Here is a 20467-nt window from a genome sequence, read left to right on the forward strand (position 1 = left end):
AAGACCTAGGGCAAGTGGTAAATTCTGATGAAAAATGTGAGTGAAAGGGTAAAATGTCTTTCTTCATATCTATATGTAAGAGATACGTGTATACAGGTATTTCACCATTGGATAGTAAAAAATATTAAAATAGCCAGGGAAAATATTTCAATTCTTAGAGTGACATTCAACGGTTACCTGTCAATAACAGCATGTTGTGTTTAGCATTCATCAGTTATCTGTAAATTACAGCCCAGTTGTGTTTAGCATTCATCAGTTATTTTTTACTTACAGTACATTTGTGTTTGGCATTCATCAGTTATCTGTTAATTACAGCAAATTTGTGTTTAGCATTCATCACTTATCTGTCAATTACAGCACAGTTATGGTTAGCAATCATCAGTTATCTGTCAATTAAAGCACGGTTGTGTTTAGCATTCATCAGTTATCTGTCAATTACAGCACGGTTATGTTTAGCATTCATCAGTTATCTGTCAATTACAGCACGGTTGTGTTTGGCATTCATCAGTTATCTGTTAATTAAAGCACAGTTGTGTTAGCATTCATCAGTTATGTGTCAATTACAGCACGGTTTTGTTTGGCATTCATCAATTATCTGTCAATTACAGCACGGTTGTGTTTGCCATTCATCAGTTATCTGTTAATTACAGCACAGTTGTGTTTAGCATTCATCAGTTATCTGTCAATTACATCTGTCAATTGTTATGTTTAGCATTCATCAGTTATCTGTCAATTACAACACGGTTATGTTTAGCATTCATCAGTTATCTGTAATTTACAGCCCAGTTGTGTTTAGCATTCATCAGTTATTTGTTAATTACAATACGGTTATGTTTAGCATTCATCAGTTATCGGTCAATTACAACACAGTTGTGTTTGGCCTGTGGCAGATAACCTTGAATTAATTTTGCCGTCACAATTTCATATATAACATGTTTGGAGTATTATAAATTTTATTTTATTATGTTTTAGATAATGACTATAATTTAGCGTAATAACTTAGATAGAAAAATTACCTTATTTATAGATTAAGTGTATTTCTAACGTCATGTGACTGTACCTGTTACTGCTGCTCTGTAGCATCAATGTAATGTATTTGTACAAATCAAAATTCTGAAATATACAAGGTAGAAGTACTCCACACTACATGTCACATATCAGGCTTGACTGAAGTTGCATGCAAAAGCTATTTCATTCAGAAGATGTTCTGCAGACAGACAGACAGAAGAGAATTTTTATCAGCTCAGTGAATGATACGCTTTAGTGACACTCAGCCAAATGCTATGAATGTACAAGCAACACTATCATACCCATTCTTGTCTATCTAGGAATGAAGTTTAACATAAAATTTAAACCATTTGGCATCTCAGGTGTTAAATGGCTTTGTAATAAATACAAATGACGACCAGAATTGCAAAGGGATCTAAGTGCCAAAAACAAAACTTTTCAGGAAATTAAAAAAACTTTACATTTTCAAAAAAAATTTGTATTTATATTTTGTAATTATTGAGATACATTGTTTACATTATGTTTAAAATTATTATCAAGTTTTATAAAGCTATTTACTTGAATAAAAAGTTTATAAATTCCTTTCGGCAGAAGATCCTAAGTCCAAACTACCAAACAGTGCAAAAGGATGTAAGTGCCTTAAAAAGAGTTCATTTTACTAACACAGCTCACGATAGAAGTTTCTGTTGTTTTCATCCAAGTATGGAATCATTGTGCAATACATTTTCAATATCTGTTATTGTCTTGCCCTTCTTTCCCATGAACATAGATCGTTAAATTTTTTTTATACAAAAACAGGTTCAATTTGATCCACTTTGATCACGGAAATCTGACTGATGCCTAGTTTTTTTTTGTATCAATGCAACTAGAAGCTGCTTTGTCAAAGTCAAAAAAGTGGTCAGCCATTTTAAAAACTTTGAAAGGCTTTGAGGGTCTAGCTTCCTCGATAATTTTCTGTAGATCTTCCATCACTTGCATTCTAGCTGACCGACACTTTTTTTCGATAATAGCGAAGTCTCTATCGGCAACAGAAAAACTGTGGCCGGAGAGCAGAAATTTGTGTTGAACAGACTCAAAAATACCCTTAACTACCATGTATAGGTATAGAAAAATAAGCATTCGATTTTTTAGTTGGCCGGCACAGTTGTCGCTCCAAACAACCAAATGTTTCTTGTGATTTGGGAGTAAACCAGAGTTTATAGCCTGAGTAATGCAAGACGCTACCTGATTCCCTCCTCTACCTGACTGCACCTCGTGCAACATACAAATTATAGCATCATTAGCGTTGGTGCTATGGACATTGAAATTGTAGCAGGTGAGTTGGCGTAAATAATACATATTGCAATGTGTCAATTTAGGCAAAGGGAATACTTTTTCTAATTCCATTACTACCGGTAAAGCTATCACACTTACCTCTACAGCAGGCAATGGTTTCGCTGCTATCTCCTTCCTAGTGTGTTTGTTAAGTGTCATATAAGACTTCCCACTTAGTCTTGCTTTCTTCTGTTTTTCTCTAAACGCCAGCTTCTTTTCACTGACATCTTCACCAAAAGCACTGTTATTCAAATTGTTGGTGTCGTCAGCCATGATTGTAAGAAAAGTTTATGACTTAAAATAAGCAATATGAAAAACACAGGCAAAGGCAATAACGGGTAGAGCACGCCTGTATCAACAGGAGTGGCGGGAATAGTGGTGGGGCGGACGACAACGTGACGGCACTTAGATCCCTATGCATTGCAAGCCCGCCCCGACATACTACCAGCGCATTCTGTTGCATCCTATAACAACTACTAGGAGTTTTTTATGAACACAGATCACATTGCAGGGCATTGGCATGTGGACATAGATCGGTTTGCAGTGAAAAACCCATTGCGCTAAAAGATGGCACTTAGATCCCTTTGCAATTCTGGTCGTCAAATTATTAGAGAATTATATGTTTCTTTTAAAGAAAACAATGACATTTTCTGTTTTGAAATGAAGCTTCATGCTAAATTTTAAGTCCATAATCTGTTTTTGAGATATTGTGTAGACAGACAAACAGAAAACAAATTTTACCAACTCCTGAGTGATAGGATTCACTAACGCTCAGCTAAATATAGTTTATAAAATCATTGTGTCAACATGATTCAGTCACCATTTTAAATTTCAGTTCCTGCTCTGTGTACAAATGTTGCTTTTGCAGTATGGAAAGTGTCAGTAGCTTAGATGTATCAGGAAGCTTTGGTATGATTTTTTCCATTTAATTTTAACCTAGAATTTTGTTAAATTAGTTGATAACCTGTGGAAGAGATCAGATTGGAGATTTTGAAAAGTAGTGTTACAGATTTCTTTATTCACTAAATTATGAAAGTTATCAGAAAAAAAAACCCAGGAGCATTTAAGTTTTATCCTATTGAAAGAAAATTCAGGAGGGATTTTACTAAAAACAGGGGTGATGGGAAGTGAGCTAAAACTGTTTTTCAGGTAACTAGAGGATGAAACTGATTATGTACTCATGCTCTGTGTATACTCACAGGTGTACGTCGTGGACACAGGCAACTCCAGGGTGAAAGTGTTGACGCCAGACTTGCAGCTCGTCGGTCACATCGAGAGTACCGGACTGGCCGGTCGATCCTGCACCGGAGTAGCAGTGAGCGATGACGGCGGCTGGCTGGCAGTGAGTAGCATAATAATAATAATAACGTCTTTATTTGAAGCGATTTTCAACATTACATTGTTGTTTTTCAAAATAACTCAAGTTAGTCATACATTTTTAATCAAGGCACATACAAATCTATATCATCATCCGAGAAATACAAAATTAAACTAATCTAACCTCTAATACATTAAACAGCTATTTAGGGGTGAAACATTCCTCTTCCAAAGCCAGTCTGAGATTGTCCTTAAACGAGGAATATCCATAAGCCTTTAGACTGTGAGGGACACTGTTGTATATCTGGGGGCCAAAGTATCGAAATCCATTCCTCCCCATCTCCAGCCTGACCCTGGGTACCTCCAGCATGGCGTCCTGCCGAGTGTGACAGTCCCTAATCTCAGCCCGGGTCTGTAGCATCCCCCTGAGGTAAGAGGGTTTTCCCGTCAGCAACACCTTGTGAACAAGGCACGCCACCTGAAGTTTGAAAATGTACTTTATCGGGAGGATCCTTGCTGTACGGCGATACTGGCTAACGTGATCAAATTTTCTCAGGCCGTACACAAATCTTACAGCAGAGTTCTGTAACCTATCAATCAGGACCGCACCCTCAAGGGTCAATCTTCCCCCAAATACAGGAAGAGCATAAACAATAACTGGGAAAACCACAGCTTTGACAATCTTCAGTTTCACTTCCTCCTGAAGCAACCCCTTAAACCTAAACAACACTCTTAACCTATTCATTACACCACGATTGATATTTTGGACATGGTTCAAGAAGGTTAACTGCTTGTCAAAAGTAACGCCAAGGATTTTTACTGTGTCCGAAACCTGCAAAGGAACACCTCCCAAGGGTCCATTACCAAGAAAGACTGCATTTGAAGAGGGGTAAAAATTAACAAGTGAACACTTTCTTGGATTCAACTGAAGCCCGTGATCGTCAGCCCAGAGCCTGACCCTCGACAAATCAGCATTAATCTGCTGCATTGCCAAGGAAGACTGTAATGGAGGATATGACAACACAAGCTGAGTGTCATCAGCGTAGGAGTAAAGGGAACAGAATGATAACTCAAGATTAAGATCCGCAGTATACAATAGAAACATAATAGGACCTAAGCAGCTACCCTGAGGAACCCCTGACTCCTTGAGAGCAATCCCTGAAAGACGATCATTCACCCTGGTTACCTGGGTTCTGTCGATCAGATAAGAGCGAAACCACATTGTTGAAACCTGATCAAAACCGTAGTAATGCAGCTTAGCCTAAAACATATCAAAATTCACTGAATTGAATGCATGTGAGAAATCAAGAGCAGCTAAACTACTACATAAATTCTTATCCCTGGCGGAAAACAGTTGGCTTGTCAAACTTAGAGCAGATGTCGTACTGAAACCCTTCCTGAATTAATAAACACATAAATGAAAAAACTTTAAAAGTATACATAATTCAACAGTTAAGACTACTAAATTTGGTGTGCCCCAGGGCTCAATCTTGGGTCCAGTTCTTTTAATCTGTTACCTTAAAGGTGTACCACAACTAGAGGGAAACAGAAAGTGGTTTTCTATGCAGATGATGCAAATCTAAAAATATCGGCCAGCTCCAAAGAAGAAATTGAAATTCTATCTAGTTTAAATATTTCCACCATGAATAGTTACTTTAAAAAGAACACTCTTCATATTAACCCAAATAAAACTAATTTTATCACTTTCTCTACTCAAGAAGGAAAATCATATAACCCAATAATAAAATTAGATAACCAAACCATATCACAGGTCAGTAGCTAAAAATCTTTAGGTTTGGTAATCGACCAACACCTAAGTTGGACAAATCATGTACAATGATATTGCCAGGAATATCATCTGGTTTGTATGCCCTTCGCAAAATGTCCTTGATATGCAGCTCAAAAACACTGAAAATAATTTATTTTGCATACATAAATTCAATAATTTCATTTGGCATAAGCCTTTATGGTGGGACTACAAATAAAAATATGGACTCTAAAAATAGAGTCTTTAAAAAAAGACTCAAAAACAGGCCATTAGAATCATTTTAAGATTGGGTCATAGTTATTCAGTTAAACAACATTTTTCTACATTAGGAATACTAACTGTTGTTATAAATAATTGACAATACCCGCGTGTATTGGTGAGTTCACACAGACACACACTACGACAGCAAAGAAATCAACGTGCGCATCATGCGCCAACTTTTACAACAGCTGTTATAGATAAATATTATTATTATTCTTTTCCGTACGTCTTCCACGTGTTACATGTCGGTGTGCTTAATGTGTAATATTTGCTAATTAATAAACATTAACTTGATTATTAATCCTCTGACTATTTATTTAACAACAGGTTATGGGGCCCAGTAACGTTTGTGTGATAGCGTTGGGCATTAAAAGTTAATAAAAGTCAGTAAAAGTGGAAATTAAGTGTGTGTATCACGTTGTGTTAAAAAAGTGGGTTTGTATAACCTAAAAGGGATGGCTGGTACAAGTAGCAATATACCAAGCACTGTCGAAGGACAATTACGACACATGGAAAATTCAGATTCGGGCATTGCTGATTCAGAAGAATTATGGCCGTATGCCGATGGAAGTCTCCAGAAACCGGCAGAAAGTGTTTTGAAAATGGAAGCGCTGTAGTCAAGTGGGAAGATGGAGATCAATCAGCTCAGGCAAGCATCATGTTTGGCGATGGCGCCATCAGAAGTTGAAAAATATTAAAAATTGTAAGAACAACTCGTGAGCTGTGGCTGAAACTTGAAACGATCTACGCATCAAAAGGGCCGGCAAGGAAAGCCACGTTATTGAAGTCGCTGTTCGTGCACAAGGTGAAGGAGGGGGAAAGTATACACCAGTACCTGGACAACTTCTTCGACGTAGTTGACAAATTGGCGGAAATGGATATCGAGATTCATGAAGATCTGTTAACTACTATGATACTGCACACACGGTTTTGTCCCACCAAGTATTTTGAGAATTTTTAGATGCGTAATCGAGAGTCGTGATCAATTGCCAAAGCCGGAAGAGCTCAAGATAAAAATCTTAAATGAATGTTTGGCCAGGGTAGGCGATATCACATAAGACGCCGAAAGACAAAGCATTCATGGCCAAGATCCAGAACACGTAATTTTGGTAGACGTAGCAGCGGCGGCGAAAAAGGTAATTTCAAGGGAAAATGCTTCAAATGCGGCAAGGTTGGCCATTTTGCCAAAAATTGTCCCGAAAAGGAGGATGTGGAAGATCAACACAAGGAAGTGCTTAGGGTAGCACAGGATTTTTACATCTCGGAACTGAACCGAGAAGAGGTCAACAATGTTTCAAGGTCGTAGCCAATCCAAGTGGTGTTTGGATAGTGGATGCACAACTCACATGTGCGGCGACGAGGATATTCTTGAAGATACGGTGACGTGCGATTCTGTGCTCAAGTTAGCAACAGAAAGCATCGACCAAATGCAAATATAAAGGGCGTAGCCAAGATAAATGTAAGTGGTGGAGTTATTTTCAACCGCGAACTTGCATGGCACGCTGTATGTACCAGACGGAACTTTAAGAACTAATCTGAATGTCGGTATCGAAGATTACTGACAAAGGTAATACAGTAATCTTCAATGACAAATTAGCTGAGGTACGTAATACAGATGGCAAAACCGTGATTATCCGCCGATAGACTGGGAGACCTGTACTTTGTAAGAGAAGAAAATACTGAACATGCGCAGGTGGTTACGCGAGCGCAAGCAAATTATGAGGACACGTCAAGTCATAAACCCTTTTAGAAAAGGGGCAAAAATTTCACCGAAAATTTGGCACAGGAGACTTGGGCATATACACATGGATGGCAGGTCAATAAATTATTTGATGAGCAGCTGGCAACCGGGATAAATTTGTCGTTCAAGGGCAAAGCAACAGTATGCGACGTTTGCTGTCCGCGGTAAGCAGGCTTGCCAGACCACCGTTCACAGAAAGGGTTTGACAGGAGTAGAGTGCCACTTTTTTTTTTTTTTTTTTTTTTTTTTTTTGTTTTTTTTTTTTTTTTTTTTGTGGGGGGGGGGGGGGGGGGGGGGGGGGGGGGGGGGGGGGGGGGGGGGGGGGGGGTTGTGTGTGTGTGGTTTTTTTTTTTGGGGGGGGGGGGGGGTTTTTTTTTTTTTGGGGTTGTTCAGAGATTGTACATACCGACGTTTGCGGGCCAATGAGGGCAAATTCCAACGGCGGATCGAAGTACATGGTGACGTTTGCCGATGACTACAGTACGTGTGCGAGGTGTATTTCTTGAAGAAGAAATCCGAAGTACTCGGTAAGTTCAAAGAATATAAAAATTTTGTTGAGACATTTACTGGCCGAAAAATTAAATTTTTACAGTCGGACAAACGTTCGGGAATACCGAAATGGAGATTTCGACGAGTACCTGAAGCAGGAGGGGAATCCAGAGAAGACTGTCATCGCCGTACACACCTGAGCAGAACGGTGTAGCGGAGAGGAAGAACCGAACGCTGCTGGATACAAGCCAGATGCCATGCTGATCGTAGACCGGGATGCCAGAATCATTTTGGGCTGAAGCCATTGCGACGGCGAATTATATCAGGAATCGCTGTCCAAGTACATGTATCGGTGGAAAAACCCCGTACGTAGCGAGATTTGGCATGGCAAGTTGCCGGACCTCAAACACATGCGTATATATTTGGTTCGAGAGCGTACGTGTTAGATAAAACAGTCGGACTTGAAAAATGGACCCCGAGAGCGGCCTGCAGGTAGATTCATAGGATAACGACCTGGAATCAAAAGCGTAACAGAGTGCGGCTCGGATACTGGAAAAACGGTCTGAGACCCGAGATGTACGTTTTGACGAGAATATGGGGTCATCGAGAAGCCAACGTTGATCCACTGGAAGAGTCGATAAAAATAAAAATTTTGAGAATCAACAATCGAAAAAAATTCAGGGACAAAAATACAAGCCAGAGATCAATCTACGCGAAGGTCGTAATTGGATCCACTTGAATTCGAAGAAGAAGAAGAAAAAGAAATCGTCAACGAGCAGGAAAACGGGGAGATCTTCATCATCAGTAGAAAAAGAGTCGGCAGACCGCCTAAGATACGGACCGGCAGCCGAGGCCAGTCCACGAAAGTATCGTAGACCCGAAAGTGTCTCTAGCATTGGATCAGGCCGCGGAAAAAGATATGGATACTGGTGACGACGACGTATTCATTGACGACGAGCAAGGTCCGTGTTTTTAAAAGGCCGTTAGAAATCATCCATTGTGCAAGTTGGAAAGAGACAAACCGCGAGCAAAAAGACTCCTGCGATTCTGATGAATGCAACAACGAAGATAGGCACATCTTCGAGGAGTTAGTGTTCAATGCCCGACGTGCAAACAGATAAAGCATTAACTTGGAGATGACGCTGAGCTGTGGAAGCGTGCTATCATGGACGAGGTGAAGTCACATCTCGAATATGGGACTTGGAAAGTAGTGGCCAAGGCCCCGGAAAACAAGAACGTCATCGGTACACAACACGAACTGTACTCAAGAATAAATTAAATCCAGACGGTACAATCGAGCGCAGAAAGGCGCGCAATCGTCGCACGAGGGTTTTACTCAACGACCAGGATTTGATTACGACGATACATTGCTCCGGTGGCAAGATTCGAGTCGATTAGGAACTGCGATGGCATTAAGCATCAGGGTTTGAATACCAAAGTTCAGCATTTGGGATGTCAAGAACGGCATATTTGAACAGTGAGCTCAAGGAAGAGCTGTACATGGAACTGCCTGAGGGGGGCTAGCTGAGGCCGTGAATGACATCGTACGAACTGAAAGACGTGATTCGAAGACATACAAAGCCAGCTATGGAGATGCAGAAAGCATTGAAGAAAAAGAACCAAGTAATGCAGTTTGAAGAAGGCTATCTACGGGTTAAAGCAATCAGGGAAAAATGTGGTACGACCATTAACCAAAATTTTTAAGAAAAATTGGATTGCAACCGACGGGTATCAGACCCCGTGATTTTTATTCACTGCAAAGCACGAAAATAATATCATCGTAATTGCTGTCTCGGATAGATGATATGTTGGTATTTGCGGACAATGAGGCGCTGCTGGATCACGTAAAACATGAAAATAAATAAAGAAATAGGCCATCAAAGACCTTGGAGAAGCCAAATATTTCTTAGGCATCGAAATGATCAACAAAACGGGATCAAATGGGACAAAGAGGATACGTTCTGGAAATTTTGAGAATAAAAAAGAAATTTGGAATGGATTCCTGTAACCCGGTGGAAATACCCAGCGAGTCCAAGTACAAAAATCGAGGAACAGCAGAAGACCAAGGAAAATCTTCAATAATCATCCGTACAAAAGAGCTGGTAGGCTCATTGATGTACTTGTCGGTATGTACGCAGGCCGGATATAAGCATACACCGTGAGTGTGGCTCGCACAATTCAACGACAAATCATCCGATCATCACTGGGGTTCGGCTAAAAAAGGTTTTGAGATACCTCAAAGGGACAGCCAATCATTCCCTGCATTTTGATGGAAATATTCCGAAAATTGACAGGCTACGCTGATGCGAATTGGGGTGCATGTACACTGGACAGAAGGTTCATACACTGGATACACCTTCTTGTTGGGCGGCGCAGCCATAAGCTGGTCGAAGCCAGAAAACAAAAAAACAGTGGCACAATCAACTGCCGAAGGAGCCGAATACATGGCTCTGGGCGAGGCTGCAAAGGAATCAATATTCCTGAATCGTCTACTGGTTGAATTGGGAGCAACGGAGTCAATCGACGGCACAATTCTTTGCGACAATCAGAGTGCCAAAATGATGTCAGAAAATGCTATGTTTCACCCCCGGGACAAAACATTTAGACATTCGTCATCACTTCATCCGAGAGAAAGTGCAAGAAGGCCAGATCAAGGTGGAACATATACCGACGGACGAATGGTCAGCCGATATTTTTCACGAAATCACTACCATCAATCAAACACTGGCAACATTGTGGGACCTTGGGTCTGAAGTAACCGATCCACGCAGATATTGAGGAGGCGGGTGTTATAAATAATTGACAATACCCGCGTGTATTGGTGGTTCACACAGACACACACTACGACAGCAAAGAAATCAACGTGCGCATGCGCCAACTTTTACAACAGCTGTTATAGATAAATATTATTATTATTGTTTTCCGTACGTCTTCCACGTGTTACATTGTCGGTGTGCTTAATGTGTAATATTTGCTAATTAATAAACATTAACTTGATTATTAATCCTCTGACTATTTATTTACAACAACTGTGTATATTCTTTACGTTTTTGAAACGGTTTTAAGCATAAAAGAAACATTTTATAACCATTTAAAACTAGGACACCATCATCAATATTCAACAAGAAACAAAAACAAGTTGTGCTTAGAAAAACATAATTTACAATTTTATTGCAAAAAAACCCTCATACATGGGTGCAAAATGTTATAATAATCTGCCTTCTAGTATTCAATCAGAGCCACATTCAAATAAATTTAAAGTCCTTCTGAAGCGGTATTTAATAAAAAGATCACTCTATAGCCTGGAAGAGTTTTTTTGAGCCATGTATAATACTTACTTAACTTTCTTTAACTTAATTAGTCACATTTAATATAGTTACATTAGCAAAAAATAAACAACTTTGATATTTTGATACACTTAACATATAAATAAATAATACAATATTAACTCAATAAAAAGCTAACTAACAATTTTTAAAATGCATTATCTACAGTTAATACATTATTACCATAGATTATGACTACCCTTATATTAGATAACTGGCACTATATTTTGTATTATTCTATAATTTTGTATTATTCTATAATTTTGTACATTATGTGACACAATAATTTTGACCTTATTCTATGTACAATATACTGTCTTATATAAATATGAATAAAGAAGTTTTGAATTTGAATAGTAAAGCTTTCAACCACCTAGGACATGATTTGATCTCAAGGAAGCTGTCATCTTTAAGTATCAGAGGTAAAGTCAACAACTGGTTCCTAAGTTAATCTGTCAGGATAATCCCACATAGTTGAGGTGCAGAGCACTACATTACATCAATCTCACCCAATGCCTGTTAGACGAGGAGTACCTTAAGGATCCGGTGTATGTCCAGTCCTCTTTGTTCTATTTGTCAATGATTTTCCAACATACCTCCAAGAACATAATACAACCTGTGTTATGTATGCAGATGACACAACACTCTTGTTCAAAACAACCACTGCTGAAGGAGTTTAAGTTACTGCATCTAACTCGCTAAATAAGGCTCGGAAGTATTGCAGAGTTAGAGGAAATGACCTGGCTGTTAACCCATCGCATTGAAAACAACACAAGTAAATTTCAGTAAAAAAAAGAATCACATTTCTAAAATATCTTATGTAACAACTGAAAACCATGTTAAGGTTCCTTGGCGTCACTCTGGATGGGAATCTCACCTGGACTGAGCACGTAGACAGCCTCTGTTAAAAATCAGCACTGGCATATATGTCGTCTGGCAAATAAAGTGGATTGGGAATTTTCAGGCAGTAATGACAGCTTACCATTTACTAGTGGAAACCCATATGAGGTATGGGCTTATTGTGTGGGGTGAATCCTCTGCTGGAAATTTCAACAGAGTGCTCATATTACAGAAAAAAGCAATAAGAGCCCTTGCTGATCTTGAATCCCAACAAAGCTGCAGACATGCTTTCCAATCTATTGGAATAATGACCGTTATTGGGCTGTACATTCAAGGAGTAATTTTGCATGCTCATCAGCTGAATCTCCAAACAGAGAAAGACCTCCACTCACATAACACCCGCCACGCTACACCAACTTTGTTCTGCCTCCACACGGTACAGCACTTTTTGAAGAAAAGCCATCTTACATCGGCCAAAAACTGTGGAACACTACCAGAAACTATCAAAAGACTAAAGGGAAAAACTCTGAAGAGGAAACTCCACAACTTTCTTGTAAACCAGCCATTTTATATTCTTGAAGAATTCCTAGAAGCAAGCAGGGAAGAATGGAGATTCCAAGACTCATCCTGACATCAATTATTGTAAACAATATTAACTTTAATATTAACTTTAACTGTTGTGTTTTGAACATACATGACTCTATTACATATTCTTGAAGACTATGTAAATAAGGAAATTTTTCTATTGTCTATTTGTCTTGTCTTGTCTATGAAGATATTGAGCATTGTAAGTATCTTGAAGAATTTTAAACCTATTTTGTGATAGAGCCTGACTACATACTGTTTTCGATTTTAGGTGGTATTTCACTTTACTTTGGTCCAGGGGTCAGTTACAAGCATTTTATTTTGATCGGATGGAAAACTATTTGTTACTAGTATTTGAGTTTAGTCTCCTACGCTGACTGTGATGATACTCGAAGAAAGCAACATTCTGCTGCACAACCTTCAACCTGAGTATGCAAGAGGACCACTTGAGCACGACCAGGCAAAGAAGTTGCCCTTCCTCAGGTAGTATGAGCTGCAGGTCCTGATGGAACTGCGTTGGCTGTGCCAACAAGCTGAACCACACTGATGTACTTGTGTGAGTCCAACATTGCCGTATTTCTCAATCAGTAGAGAAACCCCCACAGCAGGAACTTGTGCCTCATGCTCGGGTTCACACACTCAGGGCAGATGAGCACCGCTTCCTCTCCTTAAGTAAGGTTGGAAGAGTCCCAAATGGGATGCAAGCTTGTGGAATCTTTGATAGCATTTCAAGATGTCTGTAACTTGTCAGTTACACGAAGAAGCGAGAGACACTAGGATCATGGATGGATCATCCGAGTGTGTCCATCTTAGCCTGGGAAGTTTAGTAGTCAATTTAGTCTCCTACACTGGCTGGGATGGTACTCAAAGAAAGTACGAAATGTAACATTCTGCTGCACATTGTTCAACTGAGTACATTGTACTATTATTGAATATTGTTATTATATTACACTGTAACTATTTATCACAGTTTTTCAGGTTTGTCTATGAAGAGATAAATTACTTTATCACTTAGAGTGGTGGCAATAAGTAGAAATTATGCTATTAAAGACTGTTTTCTTTATATTTCCAAATTTGAAAGAGTGAATTTGTTAATAAATTCTATATTAATAGTATTATCAGTCACAATATCATGAACCAAAGACTCGATGATAAAACACATAGTAATAAGTGTTAGGTTGATGTGGACTGTCCATAGAAGTGTCTATTACCCCACTGAAAAATCTCAGTATTTTTCTTATGTATTTATAACTTTGTACATTTCTTATATAATCTTATTTGTGTATTTTAAGTTAATCGTAGTTGTATGTAATATTTTGATGCTGCACCTGTATTGATACTCAAGTAATTGTATAAATGACTATGACTACTTTGTAGGTGGTGAACTGGCGCAGTAGGACGGTGACGCGGCTCGACAGGGAGGGCACAACACTCGCCGCGTTCACACACACCGCCTTCGTGGAGCCAATAGACTTAGCCATCGACACCAACTATGGCCACATCCTGGTAGCAGACAATGGGCCATCCTGTGTCTTCGTTTTCGACACTGAGGGGAAACTGCTGTTCCAGGTCAGTTCAATGAAAACATCTTTAGACCCACAACAGTGAAATGAAATGAACACAGGAAAATCATTAATTTTGAGCAATTTCAACAGAGTTTTGTTGACACCTTACAAAATACACATTCTTTCATAGTAAGAAGCTGGTACAGTGCAACCTCATTAAGTCGGTCTTGCTTGCCAGGACCGCAGTCAGGGTTAAACAAATTAAGAACAACATGTACAAAAAATACAATATTTTTCTACTGTAGAAAAACACAAAATACACATTACAATAAAGTATAATACAGTATATACAGTTTTAATTTTTCTGAAAGAATCGTGTTAATTTTAGTTGCGTAACCTTTGAATGCTGTTTCCGTGCATTGTATTCTTTTTAACATGAGAAGCTCGCCCGATGTTGCCTCATCTTGTTGCTCGAAATAAATCCTTAACTTCCAAATGAGATGCTGCTTCTGCACGGCTTATGACTGCGACACTTTGAATGTTTTCTTCATCAGTATATCCTCCCTATTATTATAGTCAATAGTCAAACTACTTTATTCTGTAATATGTACAAGGTACAAAGAATAGCATCACTACAATGAAACTAAACATTAATATTAATTTTAAAATATAAGTAAAAAAATAAAATCGTAACATCTTAACAATTTATCTTCAATTATTCTTTAAATGAGTTAATTGGTTTTTTGTATTGAAAAATTCCTCAAAAGAATATAGAGACAAATTAGTTAAATAATTTGACTTCTTTTTTAAATTTTAACAGATCTGTTTCCATTATAAATTTTGTTGGTAAATTATGTAAATATCTAACACCTCTGTAATATGTTTTCTTTTTGTAAAATTCAAGATTGTGTTGATCAACATGTCTATTAAAAGAGTATTATATGTATTATTGCTTTTTAGTATCGGATAAAAAAATTGTTTTACATAAATTATTGATTCAAATATGTGTAAACCATATACTGTCAGAATACCAAGTTCAGAAAAAATATGTTTAACAGAATCTGTATATCTTAAATTTGTTATTATTCTCAAAGATTTTTGTTGTAGGACCATCTAAATTACTTATTATTGTTGCTCCATAAATGCTTATTCCGTAAGCTAAATGTGAATGGATCAAAGAGAAATATATTAATTTCAGTGTATGTAAATTACTAATTTTTACCATTTGTCGCAATGCATATAGACCAATAGACATCTTCTTAGTAACATGATCTACATGTTTATCCCAAGCTAAATTTTTATCTTTTATAAGCCTTAAAAACTTTGTGTGGTCTACTTGTTTAAGTCTGTCATTGTCTAGAAAAATGTTACAGTTTAAATTTGACCTAGATTCCTTTGTAGAAAAAGAATATAATTAGATTCATCTGAATTTAATAAAAGATTATTTTTGTCAAAAAATCCTTAATCCTACTTAGACCAATATATGATGAAATTTCAATATTCTCAAGCTTCTGACCAGAAAACAAAACATTTGAATCATCAGCATACAGACACACGGCACCATCCAACCCCTCCATCACCCCTGGCAAACCTCCTATATAACATAAAAACAATAGAGGTCCCAGGATAGACCCCTGGGGCACACCATGCCGTAGTGTCTGCAGCTGTGATCTATGAGCCCTCACATATTGGCATCTTTATTGCAACAAGTCACAATACATGTAATCTATGGCCATCAGTGAGAGTACCGTAGACCCTATTGACAGCTTCCAACTACCTCTCAATATCATTAATGACGAAACCTGAGCATCCATCGACATTTATAAACATCCCTAATAACTGCTGAGGCTGCACTTTGTTGTCAGTTTTTCTCCCCACCGCTTCAATCTGGCTCTTTGGCAAGTCACACACTGATGGCCGTAGCTTCTGCCAACTTCTCCCCATGATTCCGGAGACCATTTACAAAACTGTTTCGACATTAAATAATTTCAGAATGCCCACCACACTCTGTTATCACCTTCAATTACCTGGAGTAACATGTGTCGCCTGTATACACGCTAAAACGCCTTGGTTCATTAGCTGAATCAGTACAGTTACATTAGGCGTTCAATATTCAACTGTCTGTCACCTATGACAAGTGATTCAGCATCTGGGTGTGTAGGGGCATCGTCAATAAGTAGGACAGCCTCGATTCACAAGTCATCCTTGCTTTTTTCTTGAAGCCTTTTGCTGACTCAAAATTTTCCGTACCCAGCGTTTTGCTTGGTAACATACGATAAAATAAACCGATCTCGTTGGCATTATAAGTTTGATCTGTTGGTAAATTCTCTTTATATAAAAAATTGTCAAACTTTCTGTAGAATTTATCAGACAGTTCAACATTGCCAGGCAAGTTATTCCTCCTTGTATGTCTGAAACAATCCAAAATAAGTTGGCAATGCAGAAGCATAAATCAAACTAGAAAGGCTGTTTCAACTTGATCTCGTGTGTTACCGTGGGTCTGGGAGGAGAGATAGTGGTGGCAGACTCCAGGATACAGGTGTTCTCTGCCCAGAGCGACTGTAAATCTGGTAATGTGTTTGTTTGTCTGTTCAGGTTAGCAAGAAAGGCAACCAGAAAGGCTGTTTCGACTGGATCTTGTGTGTTACCGTGGGTCCAGGAGGACAGATAGTGGTGGCAGACTCCAGGATACAGGTGTTCTCTGCTCAGAGCCACTGTAAATCTGGTAATGTGTTTGTCTGTCTGTCCAGGTTGGCAAGAAAGGCAGCCAGAAAGGTTGTTTCAACTTGATCTCGTGTGTTACCGTGGGTCCAGGAGGAGAGATAGTGGTGGCAGACTCCAGGATACAGGTGTTTTCTGCCAAGGGTGATTTTTTGCAAGAAGTTTTCTCCGAAGGCAAAGGTTATTATGATGTGTTAGTTTTGTATATAATTTAGTTTGGCTCGAGTTTAGTAATTGATAATGTCCTAGTGTTAGATTTTCTCCATTTGATGAAGGTTCAATCATTATGAAAAATGAATTTGACTTAGAAAGGTCTGCACAATTAGTGAACAAGCTATAACAAAGGCCTATGAGAAAAACTCCCCTCTCAGGCAAAACAGGCTGAAGAAAGATGTGCCGTGGTTGACTTTGAGGTTAGAGACACTAATAAACAAAACTAGAAAATTACTAAAATGGGCAAAAAGGACGGACGATTGGTTCCCTTATAAACACGCCCAAAACGAATATAAGGTAGAACTTAGGAAGAATAAAAGAAGAACCTTTTTTTTGCAAAAACATTAACAGCCTACCTGAGGCTACCAGGCTTCAAAAAACTCCAAAATGATAACACTGACTCTATGGGGACCTTAGTAAAGGCCAACGGTGACCTTAACAGTGAACACGAAGGAGACCTTAGAATTGCTTCTGGAGACACATTTCCCGGGGGGTCACTTGACTCGAAATGAGGATATTTATTCTCTAATCGAGGGGAGATCCAGCCTAGAGATTGCAAAAGCCAGACAGCGGTCTAACAGATTATTTACACACGAAAGAATTAAATGGGCAATAAGATCGTTCAAGCCATTTAAATCTCCTGGGGCAGATGGAGTTTTTCCAGCCCCTCTTGAAGAAGGGCTGGACATCCTATTAAATACTCTTATCATTCTATAGAAGCAGTTTCGCCTTAGGATATATACCAAAAAACTGGAGGACAACACTGGTGGTGTTCGTATGGAAAAAAGACAGAGATCCGACTCAACCCAACTCGTACAGACCCATAAGCCTAACCTCCTTCATGGTGAAAACTATGGAAAAAATAATAAACACACACATAATGGATGTAATATTACCAGACCACCCACTTAGTCCCACTCAATATGCTTATATAGAAGGTAAATCAACTATCACACCGCTCTCCACAGTTTAGTGGGAGATGTGAAGAACGCCTTCGAAAAAAAGGAAGCCCTAGTCAGCGTCTGTATGGACATTGAAGGAGCTTCCGACAGAGTTGCATATCAATCCATGGAGACTGCTATGGAACATTTTGGAGTTCCCCAGATGTAGTCAAATGGATAGTAGCCCTCCTAAAAAGCAGACAAGTAAAAGCAAAGTAAAGAGACGAATCTGCCGCAATCACGGTCCGGAAAGGCTACTACCAGTGGGGAGTTCTGTCTCCTCTCCTGTGGGGGCGATGGTGGTGGATGATCTTCGTAGCAAAGCAGAGAAGAGGGGAACAAGGCTACTATGTTATGCGGACGACCTAGTGCTTATGATCAAAGGAAAAAACAAAGGCACGCTGGAACGCCTAATTCAAAAAGAACTAAACCTCATAAGCAACTGGTGTCATGGGGAAGGTCTACGGATCAACCCATCTGAAGCAAATATGATTACCTTTACCAGGAAGAGAAAGTTCCAGCTTACACAACCTGTTCTGGAGGGAACGAGCATAAACCAAAGGAGTGAAACACCTGGGTTTAATCCTGGATGAGAAGCTCTCTTGGAACTCCCATATTGAAAACAGAATATGCTAAGCGACAATGGCCCTTGGGGCCTATAAGAGACTTTTTGGATTTAAATAGGGACTGAAACCCAAAATGATATATTGGATTTACGAAACCATAATAAAACCAATGGTCACATAATGCTGCCTTAGTGTGGTGGCCGAAAGTAGAACAAACAACAGCTGCTAAAAGACTACAGTCTTCAAAGGCTAGCTTGCTTAAGCATCACGGGAGCGATGAGCTCCTGCCCAACACTAGAAACACAATTGAAGCGGTCCTGGGATACACTCCTCTGGGGCAGGAGGTGATGAGAACAGTCGCTCTAAGTGCAATGAAGCTTCTAGGAACAAAGGTAATAAATGCTACCTCCTTAGAAGGCCACATGAAGATATTGCAAGTACTTCTTGAGGCTGAAATGCTAACCAAAGTATCAGACGCAATGGTTAAGAAATACTCCTTTGACAATCCATATACGGTCTCTATCGAAAGTAGGGAAAAATGGATTTAAAAGGAGGCCTACTCTACAAAAGGAGTCCTGAAGTTCTACACAGATGGTTCATGCCTTGACTCTAGGGCAGGATACGAAATACACAGACCAGGAGTCGACATAGCTGTGCCCTTAGGAAGACATGCCACGGTTTTTGAGGCGGAGGTCATGGCAATAGACTCATGTTCCAGAAGACTCATACAAATGAGAACAAAAGGATTAAAATAGGCACTAAAGGCATTTGATATCTGTTTGTTTGATTCAAAGGCAGTATGGGAAGGTAAGAACACTCTAGCTGAGCTGGCAACGAATAACAGAGTAACACTCGGTTGGGTGCCGGGTCATGAAGGCATAGAAATGAAAAAGCAGACATCCTCGCCTAAAAAGGAGCAGAGTCCATAATGGTGGGGCCTGAACCAGGTTGCGGGATAGCCTTCTCCAACAGTAAAGCTCTGGTCAAAGATTGGGAAAAGAGGATAAGAAACATTAATTGGAGTAGAGCCTCAGGATTAAGACTATCCAAAATTTTTATCTCTCCTTACGTTAAAGAGTGGACGGCTCTCTTGGATCAGAAAAAGGAGGATATAAGAATGATATTAGGAATGTCGACAGGACATGGCTCCCTAACGAAACATCTTATGAGGGTGGGCCTCAGCCAGGCTGACAAATGTAGACTCTGTGGAGAAGAGGAGGAATCAGCAGAGCATATTTGGTTAGATTGTCCTGCCATCTTAGAAACTCAGAAAAGATTCCTGGGAGCATATCTCCTCAGCCCCAAGGATATCAGAGAACAGGAGCCCTAAAATCTGATCGGCTTTTGCAAAAGCCTCGGACTTTGAGGACACAAAATTAAAGTAAGGGAGGCGCAAAGGTCCTTTTAGGACTAAGCATGGGGACAAACTATCCTAAACAGGAAAGAAAAGAAAAAAAAATCAGTATGAAACAAAGTTTAAAATACTTTAAACAGTAAATGTGGGTAATTCTTTTAACTGGTTCCTTAATGGACACAGAAGTTGCAAAACTCATCACAAAACGACTATGTACAAATGTTATATATTTCGACATTATTTTTTGCCAAAGTCATCATCTTTAAATTAAAGCGCTGTATGACTTTTTTTGTATAGACTAAAAAGATAATTATTATCACGAACAAAGTAATGATCACTCATATTAAGTTTGAGATTCACTTAACTTTAATTTCTTCTTATGATATGATTAAAGTTATTGAGTTTTACTAAATAAGAGTTATATCAATCCAAAGAGATTTTCTAAAATAAAATAACTTAAATTCGAATCAATATGAAGAATTAACAAGAATATGAATAGTCATAAACAGAAGTCTATA

At 38.9% G+C, this 20467-nt stretch overlaps 1 protein-coding gene across 2 annotated transcripts in view; it reads left to right on the forward strand.

Moving 5' to 3' along the window:
• LOC124366464 (tripartite motif-containing protein 3-like) overlaps nt 1-20467 on the forward strand; it is an 89812-nt gene that overhangs the window by 62235 nt on the left and 7110 nt on the right. For both annotated transcript variants that reach the window (XM_046823038.1, XM_046823039.1), the window contains 3 exons: nt 3524-3664; nt 14027-14218; nt 16905-17055. In XM_046823038.1, coding sequence (XP_046678994.1) covers nt 3524-3664; nt 14027-14218; nt 16905-17055 — 484 coding nt within the window. The remainder of the gene's footprint in view (nt 1-3523; nt 3665-14026; nt 14219-16904; nt 17056-20467) is intronic.

This window comes from Homalodisca vitripennis, chromosome 7 (genome assembly GCF_021130785.1).
Source record: "Homalodisca vitripennis isolate AUS2020 chromosome 7, UT_GWSS_2.1, whole genome shotgun sequence".
Lineage (NCBI taxonomy): Eukaryota > Metazoa > Arthropoda > Insecta > Hemiptera > Cicadellidae > Homalodisca > Homalodisca vitripennis.